The sequence below is a fragment of the Callithrix jacchus genome, chromosome 22, assembly GCF_049354715.1.
Source record: "Callithrix jacchus isolate 240 chromosome 22, calJac240_pri, whole genome shotgun sequence".
In the NCBI taxonomy this organism is placed as follows: Eukaryota; Metazoa; Chordata; class Mammalia; order Primates; family Cebidae; genus Callithrix; species Callithrix jacchus.
In genome coordinates, this window is record NC_133523.1 from 25367784 (window position 1) to 25388054 (window position 20271).

Sequence of the window (20271 nt, forward strand, 5' to 3'; positions counted from 1 at the left end):
AACTTTTATTTTATTCTTTTAATGTGTGAGCAGCCATATAGTATATAATTTACAAAATACACGAGACCTTATAAACAAGGCTGAAGGCAAACACCCTCTGGGGTGGACCCGGCTCAGCTCAGGGAGGAAGTCCTGCCTGAAAAGGCTGCACCTTCAGCTGTCACTCTTTCTTCGGTCAGCCAGCATTTGGTCATGTCTTCTGTCACTCAGGTCTTGGGTCTTAAACCTTATCCAATAAGTGACGCTGCCCTGAGAAGCGTCCAATCAGGCACGCAGTTGGGGCGGAAAGGGCGGCTTCTGCGATGTGGCGGCGGCTTTGTGTCTTTCTGCAGCTGGAGTTTTAGGTCTCGTCTTTGCAGTCCTGTGTCCTCTGCTGCTATAGGTCCAGCCTCTGGGCATTGTGATGTGCTGGTACTGGAGATCCATAACTGAGATGCCAGGACCCCCTGGAAGCCTAGAAATGGTGTGAGTGCCGGGTCCGACCTTGGGAAAGGGCTTTGTTGGAACTGGTGGAAAATGGCCACGGCCTCCCCGCAGTCAGCTCCAAAATCTGTGCCCCAAATTTGGCCTCAGTCCCCCTTGGCAATAAAATGGCTGCTGAACCGTGACTGTACCTGGAGCCCTCTCTGGGCAGCTCTGCACCCGCAGCGCCCTGTCTCTTCCATATTTTCTCTCCGAGGGACCACAGGAGGGTCATCAAGGGAGAATTCTGACTCGGGGTGTGGGTCGTGAATGAGAAGCCCTTTGGTTTGGTTTATGGGGTTCTCAAGTTTCTCTTTTCTCCTATTAAAAATTGATGGGAGTTATTGCAGAAATGTTTTTTATTACTGGGTGATTTCAAGCAGAATTTCAAGGCTTCCTTTTTAAAATGCGATCAAGGAAAACAATAGGGAAATCTCTCCTGCATTTTGGCTGTAGAAAATGAATACACTGCCGGCCAGGCACTGTAGCTCAGCCAGTTGTTGTACGGGAGCGAGCACAGAAAGTCAACACCAAGACAAAAGTATGCCAAATTGCAGGGTCTGTATTGCCGGTGGGCCATGGAGGACTCACGTCTCTCCAACCCATGGCCTTGAACTCAGGGGGAGCAGGGTTTTTAAGCTGAAAAACCACATCCTGGTTTGAGGACAAAGAGGGTGAGGGGATGCAGGGCAGGCAACTTTACGGAAGCTGTTTCTGGCAGTCTGTGATAAGCAAAGGAAAGCAGCTTTGTGGCAGGAGTGACCACGGGAAAGGATCTCTCAGACACCAAATACAGAGGAAGAAATTCATTTCAGCTGGGAGCAAGGTGGCATAGGTGCCTAACAGCAAAGCTCGTCTAATAAAGGGAGGTTCAGCCTTTATATAAGCTTATACTTTAGATGTTACACGTGGAAGAATCTTACGTTTATAGTTTTAGGACTCACATGTAAAAAGGTTTCTGGTTTGATCTTGTTTTAAGTAAAAATAGTGCCTTCTGGAGAAAGTTTCCCTAAGGCCTAGCCTGTTGTTTTCAGGAAGGAGATTCAGGAGGCACCAGCTGGCCTGCTCTCTTTTATTGATATGCACAGTGGATGACCAAGGGGGAGGGAATCCTAAATGGCTGGGTCTCCCTCCTCAGCTTTACACAGTGGGCTTCCTGGAATTTGGGGAAATTCTAAGTAGTCCCTGGTGGAGAGCTGCAAGTCAAACATTTCAATAGAAAATTTTTTCTTCTCTTTTTAATCAGGATTTTTAGAGCAAGCTGGCTGTTTTCATTTACAGAAGCCAAGGTCAGCAGTTATCACAAGGAAAATGGGGCAGCAAGCAGTTATCACAAAGGAAATGGGGCAGCAGTTCCAACTTATTTTTTGGGAAAACCATTTTTCTTGGTGCTTGCAGGGAACAGGGTTTAAGATGGCATTGCTTAGGATCTAACTCTGGGTTAGCTATGGCACACAGTAATCCTAGCACTATGAGAGGCCAAGGCCAGTGGATCATCTGAGGCTGGGAGTTCAAGACCAGCCTGGCCAATGTGGCAAATTCCGTCTCTACTAAAAATACAAAATTTAACCAGATGTGCTCGTAGGAGTCTAGAATCCAACCCATTGGAAAGGCTGAGGCTTGAGAATTGCTTGAACCCAGGGGGCTGAGGTTGCATTGAACCCGAGGTTTTGTGACTTAACTCCAGCTTGGATGAAAGCAGAACTCTCCAAAAAAAAAAAAAACTTTTTTACAAGAAAACGTGGTAGACAACTGGTGAGTTGTGTTGAGTCATAAAAATGTAACTTTCTTTTTTTGCAGAGTTAATTTGTGACAGTAAATACCTCTGTTCTGTGTCCTCTTGACTTCTGAGTTTCATGCTAAGTTTTATGAGACAAAACTTGGTACCTCCTAGAAATGTTTCCATATGACTAATTGTTTACCACATGATTTTTTAATGGAAAAATTTATAATAAGGCATATACTGTCTGAAAGAATAGATACATTTGCTTTTCTCTTTGAGGTGTTTAAAATGTAAGCACCTTATAATTTTGTCAGTTTAGATGAACACTGTTTAAGTAATGTTGCTGAATTTTTCACACAGGTAGTTTGAAAAACCAAGTTACACAACTGTGACATGGAAATCAAAGCTTGAGCCTAGTGCCTCCAAGCTAAGGCTAATATTGAACCTCCAAAAGGTTATTAACAGCCCAATTGTTTTCTGAAGAGCCTCCCTGGCATGTGTCCCAGCCTCCTCACCCCCGTCATGGAAGACTCTTCCATAGTGAGTGAAGCTACAGAGCCCTGGAAAGCTGGTGACACAGGCCAATGCAGTTAAGATTAAGAAGAAAAAGAACTGGTAGAATTTTTGTGAAGATGAAGTTATTGTTTCGAAGCAGTTTCTAGAGTGCTTAAAGTAAAGCAAAGTTAGATTTATGTAACAAAATTAAATTCCAGGCTGGGCACAGTGGCTGATGCCTGTAATCTCAGCACTTTGAAAAGCAGTGGGTGAATCACTAGGTCAGGAGATCAAGACCATTCTGACCAACATTGTAAAATCCCGTCTCTAAAAAAAAATTAACTAATTAAAAAATATTTAAGGCTGGGTGCAGTGGCCCACGCCTGAAATCCCATCACTTTGGGAGGCTGAGGCTGGTGGATCCCGAGGTTAAGAGATCAAGACCATCCTGGTCAACATGGTGAAACCCCGTCTGTACTAAAAATACAAAAAAAAAAAAAAATTAGCTGGGCATGGTGGTGCGTGCCTGTAATCCCAACTACTCGGGAGGCTGAGGCAGGAGAATTGCCTGAACCCAGGAGGCGGAGGTTGCCGTGAGCCGAGATTGCGCCAGTGCACTCCAGCCTGGGTAACGAGCGAAACTCCATCTCAAAAATAAATAAATAAATAAATAATATTTAAATTAAATTCCCGCTGGGAGGAGTGGCTCACCCTTGTCATCACAGTGCTTTGGGAGACCGAGGCATGTGGGTCACATGGTCAGGAGTTCAAGGCCAGCCTGGCCAACATAGTGAAACCCCAGCTCTACTAAAAATAAAAATATTAGCTGGGTGTGGTGGTACAGGCCTGTAGTCCCAGCTATTCAGGAGGCTGAGGAAGGAGAATTGCTTGGACCTTGAAGGCAGGGGTTGCAGTGAGCCAACACTCCATTGCACTCTAGCCTGCGTGACAGCAAGACTTCGTCAAATATATAAATAAGTAAATTCCAAAGGAGTATTGCAACAGAAGAGAATACGTGATATAAGATCTGAAAACATTGCAAAGTTTGGGCAGACAAGGGCTTCCTTTTATCGGAAGGAACAAATAAGATTACAAGGAAGGTAGAAGGTAAATAGCAAATGAGAGGTGAAAAGATCAGATTCTACATTAATGTTTTACTTTGAAGTCAGCATGTTTTTAGGAAGGACATAACGTGTTGTATTTTGACTCAAATGGAGTGTGGCTGAATGTTAAGGAGCCTGTGGGCTGGAAATCAGTAAAACTGGAGTTTGATTAAGAAGTATTTTCTTTTGACCACTGAAGAAAAATTCAGCTGATTTTTTAAAATGAGAACAGGAAGAAAATGTGCAGAGTCTGTGTCTGGCTATGTAATAGATAAGAAAAAGAGCACCAATTAAGTCATAGAGGAAAGCATGTTTCTTTCCATAAACTGTTTCTGGAGAACACAAAAGGATAGAGAATTTTATTAATCACAGCTGTTTATCAGGATTATCTATGTGCTTCATCTTTCTCCGTTTTTTCTTTGTCTTACTTCTTCCCTCCCCTCCCTTTCCCTCCCCTCTCCTCCCCTCTCCCTTTCTCGCCTCTCCTCTTTCCTCCCCTCCCCTTCTCCCCTTCTCCTCCCCTTCCCCTCCTCTTTTCCTTGAGAAAGAGTTTCACTTTTGTTGCCCAGGCTGGAGTCATGGCATGTTCTTGGCTCACCACAACTTCTGCCTCGCAGATTCAGGTGAATCTTCTGCTTCAGCTTCCCGAGTAGCTGGGAATACAGGCATGCGCCACCACGCCTGGCTAGTTTTTTGTATTTTTAGTAGAGACAGGGTTTCTTCATGTTGGTCAGGCTGGTCTCAAACTCCCCATCTCAGGTGATTCACCCACCTTCACCACTTGAAGTGCTGGGATTATAGGCGTGAGGCTCCATACCTGGTCATGTTTTCTACATTTGACTTTTTTTGAGTTGTATTTTTTATAATAAGCTGGTAAATGTAGCTACAGTGTTTTGCTGAGTTGTGTGAGTAGCTCTATCAAATTATGAAGCTTGAGAGAGGTTACGGGAGTCCACAATTTTTAAACAGTAGCTCAGAAGCATGGATATGCCTATGGGGTTTGTTACTGGGATCTGCCATTAGGACAATGTTGTGAGAATGAGCCCTGAATCAGAGTCTGTGCTGATTCTGGATGGCATCAGAATTTAAATTTAAATTTTAGTCAGTGAGTTGGTGTTGCAGAATGGCTTGGTGTTCAGCAAACTACAGATTTAGTACAAGAAAAAAGGTATCCCAGAAACCTGGCCTGGAATCAAACTCTGGTTGTCTGGGAATGCAAGGCTCTTCTCTCCTGTACACAGGCTGTCACGCTGCCCATTGTACTGTGATTCCAGGTCTCCTCCCAGGGTGAGAGGATAAAAACTTAGAGAAGAGGAACTCTGATAGCAGACCCTCTTTTCCCACAGCTGTCACCACAGCATTCCCACTCACTCACAGGCTTACCCACTAAATATGAGCATGCCCATGCCTCTTCCAGGACTACGCACCACCCAGAGAAATTTTACAACAGCATTTTGATTCTAGTGTTTATTGGCAAAAAACCTGCAGAAGTGTCTACAAGTCTCCGGGCACATCCCCACCCCCAGACACTGAGTCTGCAACAACAGACTGTTTTCTTCACCAACTCAGGGTTCTGGACCACATCTTCCTGATCTCATCTGCCTGCATAAACACAAAGATACATCAGAGGACACCTCCCCTTCAGCTGCTATCTGTAGCACAAACCAGATCTTTCACCTACATTGCACTGTTTCCCACTCACAGATTTTTTTTCCTTTACCTTTTATTTTTGGTTCAGGGGTACACATGTAGGTTTTATATGTAGCTAAAATTGTGTCATGGGGGTTTGGTGTGTGGACTATTTTATCACTGAGGTACTAAGCATAGCACCAAACAGGTGCGTTTTCTGATGCTCTTTGTCCTCCCATTCTCCAACCTCAACTAGGCCTCAGTGTCTGTTTTTCCCGTCTATGTTCCTGTGGTTCTTACAATTCAGCTTTTACTTAAAAATAGCATGCATTTGGTTTTCTGCTACTGCATCAGTTTTCTAAGAATGGTTTCCAGCTTCATCCACGTTGCTTCAAAGACATGGTTGATAGTTGTGTGTGTGTGTGTGTTTTAACAACCACATAGTATTCTATGATATTTATGTATTATATTTTCTATTAGGCCTTTTATTTATATTTTATTTTATTTTTGAACACAGGGTCTTGCTTTGTTGCCTAGACTGGAATGCAGTGGCATGATCTCAGCTCATTGCAGCCTCAATTTCCCAGGCTGAAACAATCCTCTTTTACTTCATCCCCCTCAAGTGGCTGGAACTACAGGCACACACCAGCAGGCCTGGCTTATTATTATTATTATTATTTGTAGAAATGGGGTTTTGCTATGTTTCCATGACTGGTAACAAACCTTTGAGCTCAGGCAATTTACCTACCTCACCTCCCAAAGTGCTGAGATTAAAGGTGTGAGCCATCATGCCCAACCATACCATATTTTTCTTATCCAGTGTACAACTGAGAAGCATTTAGGTTGATTCCATGTCTTTGCTATTGTGAATAGTGCTGCAGTGATGCATATGTCTTTAGAATAATTGATATTTTACTGGGTATATGCCCAGTTATGAGGTTGCTAAGTCACAAGGTAATTCTGTTTTTAGTTCTATAAGGAATTGTCACATTGCTTTTCACAATGGTGGAACTAATTTACCCTCCGACTGGCTGTGTATAACCATTCCCGTTTCTCTGTAACCTTGCCAGCATCTGCTGTCTTTTGGCTTTCTAAAACTAGCCATTCTCACTGGTGTGAGATGATATTTCATTGTGTGGTTTTTTTTGAGACGGAGTTTCGCTCTTGTTACCCAGGCTGGAGTGCAATGGCGAGATCTCGGCTCACCGCAACCTCCGCCTTCCGGGTTGAGGCAATTCTCCTGCCTCAGCCTTATGAGTCTACAGGCACATGCCACCATGCCCAGCTAATTTTTTATATTTTTAGTAGAGACGGGGTTTCACCATGTTGACCAGGATGGTCTCGATCTCTTGACCTCGTGATCCACCTGCCTCGGCCTTCCAAAGTGCTGGGATTACAGGCTTGAGCCACCGTGCCTGGCCCCACTGTGTGTTTTTTTTAAACTTCTCTAATCATTAGTGATAAACATTTTCTATATGCTTGTTAGCCACATGTGTGTCTTCTCTTAAAAAACGGTTTTTTTCTGTTTTTTATCTACTTTTTATTGAGGTCTTTTTTTCTCTATGAACTTAACTTTCTTATAAATTATGGGTATTGGACCTTTGTCAAGAGCATAGCTTGCAAATATTTTTTTCTGTGTGTTGTTTGTATACTGTGCTGATGGTCTCCTTGGGTGTGAAGGAGCTTTTTAGCTTAATTAGTTTCCATTTGTCAATTGTTGTTTTTGTTGCAATTGCTTTTGGCAACTTTGTTTTAAAATTTTAACCATTGTTTACAATGATATTTTCTAAGTTGTCTGAGGGCTTTTTTTTTTACTTTGAAATATTTTATTTAAATTTTTGAGACATCTTGAGTTTTGTGTATGGTTTAATGAAAATGTCCAGTTTCAATCTTCTACATAGTGCTAGCTAGTTATTCCAGCACCGTTTATTAAATAGGGAATTCTTCCCATATTCCTTTTGTTAGCTTTGTCAAAGACCAGATGGTTGTAGGTATGTGGTATTATTTCTGGGCTCTCTGTTCTGTTGCATTGGTGTGTGAGTTTGCTTTTGTACCAGTACCTTTTTGCTTTCTTTAATGTAGCCCTGTAGTACAGTGTGAATTTAGGTAAAGTCATGACTTAAGCTTTGTTCATTTTTCTTATGATTGCCTTGGCTATTTGGACTCTTTTTTGTTTCCATTTAAATTTATGTTTTCTTTTTTAGTTATGTTAAAAAATATTTTTGGAAATTTGATAAAAATAGCATTAAATCTGTTATTTTTGTTACAGTGTTACCATTTTAATAACATTAGTCTTTTCTATCCATGAGCATAAACGGTTTTTCCATTATTTTGTTTCATCTCTGACTCTTTAAGCAGTGTTTTGTCAGTCTTGTCATAAAGATCTTTCACCTCCCTGGTTAGCTGTGTTCCTAGATATTTTATTCTCTTTGTAGTGATTGCGAATGAGATTTTGGTTTTGATTTGGTTTTGGCATGCATATTTTTGATTTACACAGATGGTACTAATTTTTGTTTATTCTTTATTTTGAAATTTTACTGAAGTTTTTTTGTAAGTTTAGAAAGCATTTCTGCCAAGATTACAGGGTTTTCCATTATGTTGTCTGCAAGCAGAAATAAGTTGGACTTCCTCTCTTTCTGTTTGCAGGTCATGTATATTTTTATCTTGCCTAATTGCTCAGGCCAGGACTTTCAATTTTATGTTCAATAGGAGTGTTGAGAGAAGACATCTTTGTCTTGTGCCAGTTTTCATAGAAAAATGATTCCATTCATGTGCATGCAGTATGTTGTCTGCGGGTTTGTGATAGATAACACATTATTTTGAAATATGCACCTTCCATGCCTTAGTTTGTCAAGGCTTTTTAACATAAGATATTAAATTTAATTGAAAGCCTTTTCTGCATCTATCCACATAATTTTGTCGTTTTTGTCTTTAGTTCTGTTTATGTGATAAGTTACATTTATTAATTCCTTTTTTTTTTTTTTTTTTTTGAGATGGAATCTTGCTCTGTTGCCAGGGTGGAGTATGATCTCAGCCCACTGCAATTTCTGCCTTCTAGATTCAAGTGATTTTCTTGCCTCAGCCTCTGAAGCAGCTGGATTATAGGTGCTTGCTACTGTGCCTGGCTAATTTTTGTGGTTTTAGTAGAGACAGGGTTTTGCCATGTTGGCCTGGCTGTTCTTTAACTTTTGACCTCAGGTGATCTACCTGCCTCAGCCTCTCAAAGTGCTAGAATCATAGGCATGAGCCACCGTGCCCTTCTTCATGTAGGATTAACTTTGTATCCCAGAGATAAGCCTTACTCGATCATGATTGTTTAGTGTTTTGATGTCCTGCTGAATTTGGTTTGTCAGTATGTTGTTGAGAAATTTTGCCTCATTGTTTATCTAGAAAATTGGTCTAAATTTTCTTGTTTTGTTTTCTCTGTCAAGTTTTGGTATCACAATGTTGCTGTTTTAATTTTTTGGAGTATTTTTAGTAAAAAGCTTACCCGCTCTTCTTGTACATATAGTAGAAGTCAGCTGTGAATCTGTCTGGTCCTGGGCTATTTTGTTTGGTAGGCTACTTATTACCAATTTAATTTTTGAGGTTGTTATTAATCTAATAAGGGCTTTGATTTTCTTTATATTGAGCTTTGAGAGAATATATTTGTTTGAGAATTTGTCCCTTTCTTCTAGATTTTCAAGTTTATGTGCATAGAGGTGTTCGTAGTACACTTCAGCATATTTCTGTAAGGTCAGGGGCTATGTCTGACATTGTTATTGATCTATTAAGGGCTTTGATTCTCTTTACGTTCAGTCTTGAGAGGATATATTTGTTCAAGTATTTGTCCCTTCTAGATTTTCAAGTTTATGTACATAGAGGTATTCATAGTACACTTCAGCATATTTCTGTAAGGTCAGGGGCTATGTCCCTTTTGTCATTTTTAATTATGTTTATTTTGATTTTTTTCTTTATTAATCTCCATAATGGTTTAGCTTATAAATTAATCAATTTTCTTAAGATTTTACTCCTGCAGTTCTTGATCTTTTGTATCAGTTTTTTAATGTCAAAATCTCCATCTATTCAGAAATAATTTTGGTTATTTCTTGTTCTCTGCTAGTTTAGGGGATGATTTGCTCTTGCTTCTCTCAGTATTTTATTTATGATATCAGCTTGTTAAACTGAGGTCTTTTGTGTGTGTGTGTGTGTGTGTGTGTGTGTGTGTGTAAAGATAAAGTCACTCTCAAACTCAGGCTGGAATGGTTTGATCTGGGCTGACAGCAACTTCCACCTCCTGGGTTCAAGTTATTCTCCTGCCTCAACCTCCTGAGTTGCTGGGGTTACAGGTTTCCACCACTATATTCAGCTAATGTTTCGTATTTTTAGTAGAGACTGTGTTTCACCATATTGACCAGGTGGTCTCAAACTCCTGACCTAAACTGTGGTCTTTCTACCTTTTCAATGTAAACATTTAATGCTGTAAATTTATCTCCTAACATGGCCTTAGCTGTGTTACAAAAGTTCTGGTATGCTGTATCTTTGTTTTCATCTTTTTCATAGAATCTCTGGATTCCTGCCTTAATTTTATTTTCTACCCATAAGTTATTCAAGTGAAGCTTTTTTAATTTCCATGTACTTGTATGATTTAAGTGGGTTTTTTATATTTTATCAAGCTGTGGCCTCTGTGATTCGTATAATTTTGGAATTTTTAAATTTGCTGAGAATTGTTTTGCTTCTGACTGTGTGAACCATTTTAGGGTACATGGTGATGAGAAGACAGCATGCTATATTATTTTTAGATGGAGAGTTCTCTAGAAGTCTACTAGGACTATTTTGTCAAGTGTTGAGTTTAAGTCTTGATGTTTTTGTTAATTTTCTGCCTGAATAATGTATCTCTTAGTAGCTGTGGGTGTTGTAGTCTTCCACTATTAATGTGTCAGTATCTTATTCTCTTCATATGTCTCTAAGAACTTGATTTATTTATGTGTACCCATGAATTTATTATAAAACCCTTTTTCTCTTTTGCTTTGTTACCCTAAATATTCTTTCAAGGGCTGGGTGTGGAGAATCAAGTTTGTAATCCTAGGAGTTTGGGAGGCTGAGGTAGGTGGATCACGAGGTCAAGAGATTGAGGCCATTCTGCCCAACATGATGAAACCCCAGTTCTACTAAAAATAGAAAAGTTAGCCAGGTGTGATGGTATGCACCTGTAGTCCAAGCTACTAGGGAGGCTGAGGCAGGAGAATCTCGTGAACTCAGTAGGCAGAGGTTGCAGTGAGCCAAAATCATGCTGCTGCACTCCAGCCTGGTGACAGAGTGAGACTCTATTTCAAAATAATAATAATAGTAATAATTTCAAAGAGTTTACAATTGTGGGCTGAAGTACTTACAATGCAGAAATAAAAATAGTTCAGTATGTAAACTAAACGATGAATTCTGTAGTTTTATGTTTTTTCTTTTTATTACTTTAGAACAATTGTCATAGTTATGAGTAGTGTTTTTAGAAAACCTGCATTTATATAAATTAAACAGTATATTCCACAATAGTATATATATTTGGCAACAATATTTACTTTAAATAAACCTCTTAAATAGTTATTTTGATGTTGTTACTCATACTTTTGAAATATAAAGTGTTCTAACTGTATTACAATTTTTCATACAAGTCAAAATCCTACATACATGATGACTAGTACATTAAAATTATTGTTAAGATATTTATTCTTAATATTCAAAAAAATTACCAAATTATTACAGTGGATATTACTCTAACATTCATATTAGTCTCTTCAATAGAGATAATTATAGGTAAGTATAATTTTAGTATCTTTCATTTTACTGTATTGGAATGCTGCTTTTTGTTTTGTTTGTTTTTGAGATGGAGTCTTACTGTCACCCAGGATGGAGGGCAGTGGCATGATCTTGGCTCTCTGCAACCTCCACCTCCTGGGTTCAAGCAATTATTATGACTCAGCCTATAGAGTAGCTGAGATTACCAGTGCCCACCACCATGCCTGGCTAAATTTTGTATTTTTAGTAGATATGAAGTTTCATCATGTTGACCAGGTTGGTGTCGAACTCCTGACTTCAGGTGATCTGCCCACTTCAGCCTCTCAAAGTGCTGGGATTATAAGCATGAGTCACCACACCCAGCCTGAAATACTGGTTTTACAAGAGAAATAAAGAAAGGTGATGTGGCCACTCAAAAATCATAATAGCTTTTCAGTGAGCTATGTTGCAAGCTCTAATATATTCCGCTATATAAACAGAGTCAGATTCTAATTATTCATCAAAAAGTGCTGGTGGAAGCACATGCCTTGAAAAGACTTAAGTAATGTAAAATTTGCCCCCACAATTTTTTTTTTTATATACTAACAAGTTGCTTCAGTAACCCAAAGACAGGAAAGGAAAAGCAGCTGCCTCATCACCCAGACACTGATTTGTTCTGATGTTTCAATGCCTCATGATACAATACAAACACAATTTTTTTTTTAACAAACAAAAAAATGTTGGTGTGGATTCCAATGTAGATCTCCCATTCAATGGCTAGACCCGAGAGTAACAGACATGAAAGAGAAACCATATGAAATTCTTCGGAGAATATGCCCCCTTTCTTCCTAATGTTAATGTTTTCTGTTTGTTTGTTTTTTGAGACAGAGTCTCAGTTTGTCACCAAGTCTGAAGGATAGTGGCTCAAACTCAACTCAGTGCAATTTACACCTCCCAGGTTCAGGTGATTCTTCTGTTTTAGCCTCTGGAGTAGCTGGGATTACAGGTACTTGTCACATGGCTTTCTAATTATTTTTTGTATTTTTCATAGAGACAGGTTCTCACCATGTTGGCCAGAGTGGTCTCAAAGTCCTGACCTCCAGTAATCCACCTACCTTGTCCTTCCAATGTGTTGGGGTTACAGGCATGAGCCACTGTGTCCAGCACATTAATTATTATTATTTTTGTTTTGAGACAGAGTTTCACTTGTGTTACCATGATCTTGGCTCACCGCAACCTCCGCCTCCTGGATTCAGGCATTTCTCCTGCCTCAGCCTCCTGAGTAGCTGGGATTATAGGCACACGCCAGCATGCCCAGCTAATTTTTTGTATTTTTAGTAGAGATGGGGTTTCACCATGTTGACCAGGATGGTCTTGATCTCTTTACCTCGTGATCCACCTGCCTCGGCCTCCCGAAGTGCTGGGATTACAGGCGTGAGCCACCGCACCCGGCCACATTAATGTTTCTAATGCTGATAGTAGCCGTGCACTTTGAGCAGTTAGAGAGCAATATTCTTATAGAGATATATTTTCTGGCTGAATTGGTCAATCTGAAATTTTCTTCAGATGCTTTTAACTTTTATTTTTCTCAGTGTAATCTTTCTCAGAATGAGAGCTGTTTTTGCCCAGGCTGGAGTGTAGTGGCAAAGTCTCAGCTCCCTGCAAACTCTGACTCCCAGGCTTAAGTGATTCTTCCACCTCAGCTTTCTCAGTAGCTAAAACTACAGACACCTACCACCATGCCCAGCTAATTTTGTTATTTCTTATAGAGACAGGGTTTCACCATGTTGGCCAGGCTGCTGTTGAACTCCTGACCTCAAGTGATCCTCCCACCTCACCCTTCTAAAGTTCTGGGATTACAGTCATGAGCCACCGTGCCTGGCCAAGAGCTGTCTTTATCTCCAGTGCTTTAGGTATCTTTTTAAGGAGACCTATTAGTTTCCCTTTGTGTCTGTGAATGAGGTGGGCTGTCACAGTGAGAACTCTTGAAGCTATCTCTACCTGGACTACTGCTTGAAATCCAGCAGTATTTTTCCCATCATTAATAACAGAAGCATAGGATGAGACACGGCTCCCATTTCCGTTATTGTGAAGGAGCAGTTCTACCCAGGAGTCCTGCAGGCTGTCCTCCTGCAGCTCAGACTTTACTCTCTGATGTGACACTGCAGTGCTGTTGTGGCAATTTGGGTTCACATAAGTTATGAGTTACCAGCTGTGGGTTCTGTGTTGTGGAATGTGACTCAGTTGCAGATGGTAGGAGTCAAGAGAGTACACTAACCCCCAGGGGAGGGCAAGCAGGAGTGCTAGATCCCAGTGCTCAGGAAGTAGAGAGCCATGGCTTTAAAATGTACATAGAAAGGAACATTCACCCTAATCAACGATTTTTGTAGAAAAGTGAAAGCCTACCTTCAGCAGGCACCGGGCTTCTAGTTGCAAAACTACCTTCAGTCATGAAGATGTGGAAAGTTTATTCAGTCATTAACTGTAACTAATTAGTATACATGGATGGCCTCCCCAGTTGCAAGGTAAATTTAGGATGAACTATGTATGACATGGTTCTGTATGTTTTTCTACTTGTGGACTAATTATGATGATCATCTTTCTGTCTTTGCAGTCTTTTAAGCAGATTGACTGTGATACCGTTTACAGTCAGATTTAATTTTGTAATCAGTTTGTTTTCTTTGTCTTTTTCCTTCCTTTCTTCTTTTCTTTCTTCCCCCCCCCTCCTTTTTTCCACCCTTCCTGCCTTTTTTGTGCTTGTTGCCCAGGCAGGACTGCAATGGCACAGTCTCGTCTAACTACAGCCTCCACCGCTTGTGTTCAAGTGATTCTCCTGCCTCAGCCTCCTGAGTAGCTGGGATTAGAGGCATGCACCACCACACCCGGCTAATTTGCTACTTTTAGCAGATGCAGTTTCTTCATGTTGGTCAGTTTGGTCTCAAACTCCTGACCTCAGATTCTTTGTCTATCCTGGCCTCCCGAAGTGCTGGAATTATAGGCGAGAGCCACTGTGCCCAGCCTCTTTTTTGAGAAGGAGTCTTGCTCTGTAGCCCATGATGAAGTGTTGTGGCTCCACCTCAGCTCACATCAACCTCTGCTTCCTGCATCCTGTTCAAGCAATTCTTCTGCCTCAACCTACCGAGTAGCTGGTATTACAGGAATGTGCCAACATGCCCAGCTAATTTTTGTATTTATAGTAGAGACAGAATTTCACCAGTTGGTCTCGGCCTCCCAAGGTGCTAGAATTGCAGATGTGAGCAACTGCACCTGGCCTACAGTTTTTGTTTTGTTTTGTTTTGTTCCCTCCCTCCCTCCCTCCCTCCCTCCCTGCCTCCCTCCCTCCCTCCCTCCCTCCCTTCCTTCCTTCCTTCCTTCCTGTCTTTCATTTCTTTCTTTTTCTCTTTCTCACTTTATTTCTCAATTGCTCTCTTTTCTTTTTTGACAATTTTATCCTTTTTGCCCAGGATGAAATGCAATGGTCCATCTTGGCTCATCACAACCTCTGCCTCCCAGGTTCAAGCAGTTCTCCTGCTTAAACCTCCCATGTAGCTGGAATTACAGCCATGTGTCTCTGTGCCTGGCTAATTTTGTATATTTAGTAGAGATGGGGTTTCTTCGTTTCTCAGGCTGGTCTCCAACTCCTGACGTCAGGTGATATGCCTACCTCAGCCTCCTAAAGTGCTGGGATTACAGGTGTGAGTCACCGTGGCTGGCCTTACAGTTATGTTTTCTAACAGTCATATTATTGTAAAGCTTTCCTGGGGCTGGAGAACATATTTCTTTTAATTATATTTTCCAAACACTTAGTTAGAAGACATGATATAAACACAAAAGGTTCCAACCAAGCTTTATTCTAGAGGGGCCTTTCCCTTTTAAGCTTTTTGTCAAGTTACAATTATACTGTAAAGTGCATGCTGTCTCCTGGATATGTAGGCAGAATTGTGTCTCTGCCTGTTTGGTATCTATAGTCTTCTACAGTGACTTCTAGAGAGGCTGGATGAGATGACTACAAACTTCACAGGGGAGCATTCAGTCATTTTACTTCTGTCATTGACTCTTGTATCAAAAAACCTGAAACTGATTGAGAGCTCATGGCTCACAGAAACACAATTAGAGTAACATGAGTGCATCGAGTAGACATATAGACACGAGAACCTCCACTTTCCTTTTCTCCTCTTGCCAAGTGCTCAAATGTGCAGGTAGCATGTGCTGCTACTGCATGTAATTTGAACCTAACCCTGCAACCTTAAATGATAAATGGAGGTCTTGAGATTTGGGGAAATAAACTTTTATCTGAGAAATATGAGCCCTTTTAGTGATCAAGCCCAGAGAGACATTAAGAGAAGACAGTAATGTTTTTCTCACCCTTTCAACTATATCTCTTGAAACTGTTCACTATGTTGTACCCAAGCGAGTCAAGGAATGACCACATTCTGAGATTGAATTATGAGTCCTTTATTTAGCTGGTGACTGAGAGGTGGCTAACGCCCAAATTCTCTTGGCCCCAAAGAAAAAGTTAGGTGGTCTTTTATACCTTAGTTTTAAAAGGGAGGGAAAACCCAGCTGAAGCAAATTTTTCACAAAAGCTGAATAAGTGAAGGTTAAAAGATAAACTAATAAATTTGAGAAATAGAACAGTGCCAGGTAGGAGGGGTAAAGCTGTCATGAAAGACATACAACTTATAGATAATGGAGGCTCTGGGTACCCTAATGCTTCTGCATTCCCAGGCTCTGCTGGTACCACTTAACTCTGCCTCTTATCTACCAGGGCCTTCCTGGGTGCCCAGTGTCAGCCTGCCCTAGCTACATACTGTAGTTACATACTTCATGGTGAGAGAATAACTAAAATGAAGAAGCTAAGATGGAGTCTGTCTGGCTCAAGAAGCTAACATAAAGCCTGAACAACTTTTAGTCTGAGAAAGAGTTAGTTCTAGCTGACAAATAGCAGGTTATCACAACTACTGTGACAAGTAGGTATAAATTAAATAATGTCACCTAAGACACTATATCCCATTCCCTAAGCCTTAATGATGTGTAGCTAATAAATAATCAAAGTTACTTCTTTAAATGAAGAAGACTTTCTGTTTCTTTCACTTTTTGACTGAGTATTACTTAAAATGAGTGCTGCCTAAACTAACCAACAGAGCATTATGCTTTAAGAAAAATCACAAGGAAAAGTATTGTAAGCAACAGTAGTCCCTGTTGGACCAGGTTCCAAGGGAAAGGGTGGAGAGATTCAACCAGTTAGAATAAAAGATGAAGATAAAGTTCTCCCAGAAAATGGAGGCACCAAAGTATTTCTAGGTGACAAGGATTATCTCCTATTTAGAGTTGGTGACATTCTTAGAAAGTAGGTAGACTGAAATAAATCACTATTGAAATGGTGCGGTCCATTCTACTGAAGTTCTGAAATCTTTCATCATGTAAATAATTTTAATGTCTTTTATAATAAAGTAATGACCAAAAGAAAAGAAAAAAGTCTGCTTGAGAAACAACTTTTGTTTATTTGTTTGTTTGTTTTTAAGGTGGAGTCTCGCTCTCTTATACAGTCTGGAGTGTAGTGGCACAATCTCGGCTCAATACAACCTACACTTCCTGAGTTCAAGTAGTTCTCCTGCCTCAGCCTCCTGAGTAGCTGGAATTCCAGGTACCCACCACCATATCCAGCTAATTTCTGTTGTATTATTAGTAGAGATAGTGTTTCACTATTTTGGCCAGGCTGGTCTTAAACTCCTGACCTCATGATTTACCCACCTTGTCCTCCGAAAGTGCTGGGATAACAAGCATGAGCCACCACACCTGGCCTTTTCTATCTTTATTATTTTTCTTTTTCTTTTTTTAAGATGAAGTTTTGCTTTTGCCTTCCAGGCTGGAGTGCAGTGGCCATCTCAGCTCACTACAGCCTCTGCCTCCTAGGTTCAAGCAATTCTTTTGCCTCAGCCTCCCAAGTAGGTGGGAATACAGGCACCTGCCACCACACCTGACTAATTTTTGTATTTTTTTCTTTTTTCTGTCCCCAGCCCCCTAATTTTTGCATTTTTAATAGGAATGGGGTTTTACTATTTTGGCCAGGCTGGTCTCAATCTCCTAACTTCTTGTGATCCACCCACCTTGGCCTCCCAATTTTTTATAATTACAGGTGTGAGCCACTGTGCCTAGTGAGAAACAATTTTTTATCAGTTTTCTCTGTTGTCTCTTTCTCTGGTTTTGCAAATCCAGTTTTTGTTTTCGTTTTTTTAAGAGAGAGTCTTCCTCTGTCACCCAGGGATATGATGTGAGGGCATCTCTCTTTCAATTGTACTTTACTTGGTGTAACACCCAAAAATGGAGAGTGAGGTTAATTTCACCTAGAATCTTCACATAAGTTTTGGCCTCTGCCTGGGATTTATAAGACAAGGTAGACTTTGGATAGAAAATATACAGAAAACTAAGAGGAGGCATTTTCTACATTGCAAGATGTCAACACAGGCATCTTAAACCCCCCTTTGAGAGTGTGGCTCTTTGAGCTTTTCAGGTCTTGATCAGTGACCAGTTCTGTGAGAGGCTTTGAGGGTAAAGAGAATCTTATGGTAGAATCTGTAAAGAACCATCTTAGGAGTGAAAGATCAAGACTATGAAGTATCCAGAGCCATAACCACAACTATACCTATGCACAAAAATGTGATGCTGGAGTAGCGTATTCTTGTCCTTCCTGTTACCCAAGAGCTAGTTGATCATGACAGATATCCCAGTTGTGGAGGTCCACCAGGGCAGGTTTATTTTTTATTTAGAATCAGCCTAAATTTTCTGGGTACAGTGGCTCACACCTGTAATTTCAAGTTTGGGAGGTCGAAGTGGGTGCATCACCTGAGCTCAGGAATTCACGAACCTGGCCAACATGATAAAACCCCATCTGTTCTAAAAATATAAAAATTATCCCACCTTAGTGGCATGCACCTGTAGTCCCCACTACTTAGAAGGCTGAGGCAGAAAAGTCTCTTCAGCCTCAGAGGCAGAGGTTGCAATGAGCCAATATTGCATCATTGCACTCTAGCTTGGGCAGCAGGGCAAAACCCCATATCAAAAAAAAAAAAAAAAGAAAACAAAAGAAGAAGAAAGAGCCTGACTCTCTCCTGTCTGACTTATCATTGGGCCACCAGCACAGGGTCCCTGGGAACCTTATCACAATCACCTAGGCATCTTTGAGTTATTTGAGAATGTCCAGAGCAGAATTTTATTAGGCTGACGAGTGGTTAATTCTACTTCTGTCTCAGTCTAAGATAAATGACTCATTCTGTGTTTGTTCTTCACCTCATTCAAGAGATGTTTTTGGCTGGTGCTCAAATGAGACTTTCTCCAGTTTCCTTGTACTTGAGTGAAAAGCAATGAGGAGATCTGGAGACTCAGGCACATAAACCAGTTGCTTGTATTTCATACAGTCATTAGAAAAATAGATAAAGCAGACACGGTCCCTACAATCCAGGAACTTTTAGTCTATAGTAGCAACTGGATAAAAGATTGAATTATGCATTATGTGGTGAGTACAATAAATAGATGTGTGCAAAAACAGTTAAGCTTGTTTTGGACCACTTTTCTTTAACTTTTAATTTTTTTGAGAGAGAGTTTTTTTTTTGTGGCCCAGGCTGGAGAGCAATGGCACTTACTGTGACCATTGTTGGCACTTACTGTGACCAGTGTTGACTTACTGTGACCTCTGCCCCCCTCCCCCTGCAAGTTCAAGTGATTCTCCAGCCCCACCCTCCTGAGTAGCTGGAATTAGAGGCATGTGCAACCATCCCTGGCCAATTTTGTATTTTTATGTTAGTAGAGACATGGTTTCTCCATGGTCAGACTGATCTCAAACTCTTAACCTCAGGTAATCTGCCTGCCTCAGCCTCCCAAAGTTCTAGGATTACAGATGTGAGCCACAGCACCTGACCCTCACTTTCTTTATATTGTTGTGACTTGTGATGTTTTCACCTGAAGGGGTATTTATCAACAGAAGAGTTGTTACTATTTGGTTTTCTTTCTTTTCTGTGGTGTTTGGGTATGGAGCCTCACCTTGTTGCCCAGGCTAGAGTGCAGTGGCTTGATCTCAGCTCACTGCAGCCTTCGCTTTCTGAGTTCATGAGATTCTCCTACCTCAGCCTCTTCAGTAGCTGGGATTACAGGTGTAGGGCACCACATCTGGCTGATTTTTGTATTTTTAGTAAAGACCAATTTTCTCCATTTTGGCCAGGCTGATGTGCAAGGCCTGCCTTGACCTCCCCAAGTACTGGGATTATGAGCGTGAGCCACCACACTCAAGCTATTATTTGTTTTTTTTTTAACTTAAGAATATGTATTTATCTTCTAATAAAATTATTCTATAAAACCTAAAGTGATTTATTTTAATTGCTTATTAATATATAATACGATAATTGATGAAAAGGTGGTTAAAAAAATTAAAATTATACAACCTCTATAATTTAGGATTCTCCTTGGTAAGCTTAGAAAAAACAGAACTGGAAACACACCGAGTAGCATAGAGAACCAGATTGTACATAGGGTTTACTCTCTGCCCCAGCCGTTTTTAGATTGACCCTTTTTGGAGGCCTTATTTCGGTCTGGCCCTACCTTTGATTCTCACCTCATAGTACTGAATAGAAAGGATCAGAGTTTTTCTTTTTTTTTCTTTTTTCTTTTTAGCATGGTTTGTTTATTGCATCATATACAGTCATTTTGACTGAAACTACAACCAAACTACATTGACTAAGATTTCCAGTTTTGGTGTCTTCATGGAAGAAAACTTAATGACACTTGGGAAACTACCTAACTGCAGAATTTTTCTTGATCTTTTATAATCCTTTCTCTTGCCTTGCCCTGCCCCCACTTTTACCATTTTTTGCTTCCATACCCAACTTAACAATATTTTTAGCAACTCATTTTACTGAATGTCTCCAAAGCGTTAAAAGTGAGTTTTTAAAGAATTAATAGATTTTTTTTGCTTATATTTGATAGATTTGTATAGTTAATAATAAAACAATATAATTGTAATTACAACTCACATGAAAAGATTGGGGAACAAACCTTTTCAACTTCTTCATCAACTTCAATTATTGGGAGCAGAAGATCTTCAGTATATTTTAC

The 20271-nt window shown here is 40.4% G+C and overlaps 1 protein-coding gene across 9 annotated transcripts in view; it reads left to right on the forward strand.

Annotated features, from left to right (window-relative positions):
* Window positions 1-283: 283 nt before the first annotated feature.
* Window positions 284-20271, forward strand: part of LOC100401997 (uncharacterized) — a 40520-nt gene continuing 20532 nt past the window's right edge. For 6 of the 9 annotated variants that reach the window (XR_013530945.1, XR_013530946.1, XR_013530947.1 and 3 more), the window contains exons 1-2: window positions 284-463; window positions 16689-16810. Coding sequence is in view for 1 of the 9 variants with exons in the window: in XM_054249810.2 (XP_054105785.2) it covers window positions 404-463 (60 nt within the window). In the remaining 8 variants the exon portion in view is untranslated. Of the gene's footprint in view, window positions 464-12051; window positions 12170-16688; window positions 16811-20271 lie in introns of all 9 variants that reach the window. The other 3 variants (XR_013530949.1, XM_054249810.2, XM_078359921.1) reach the window with 2 other exon arrangements.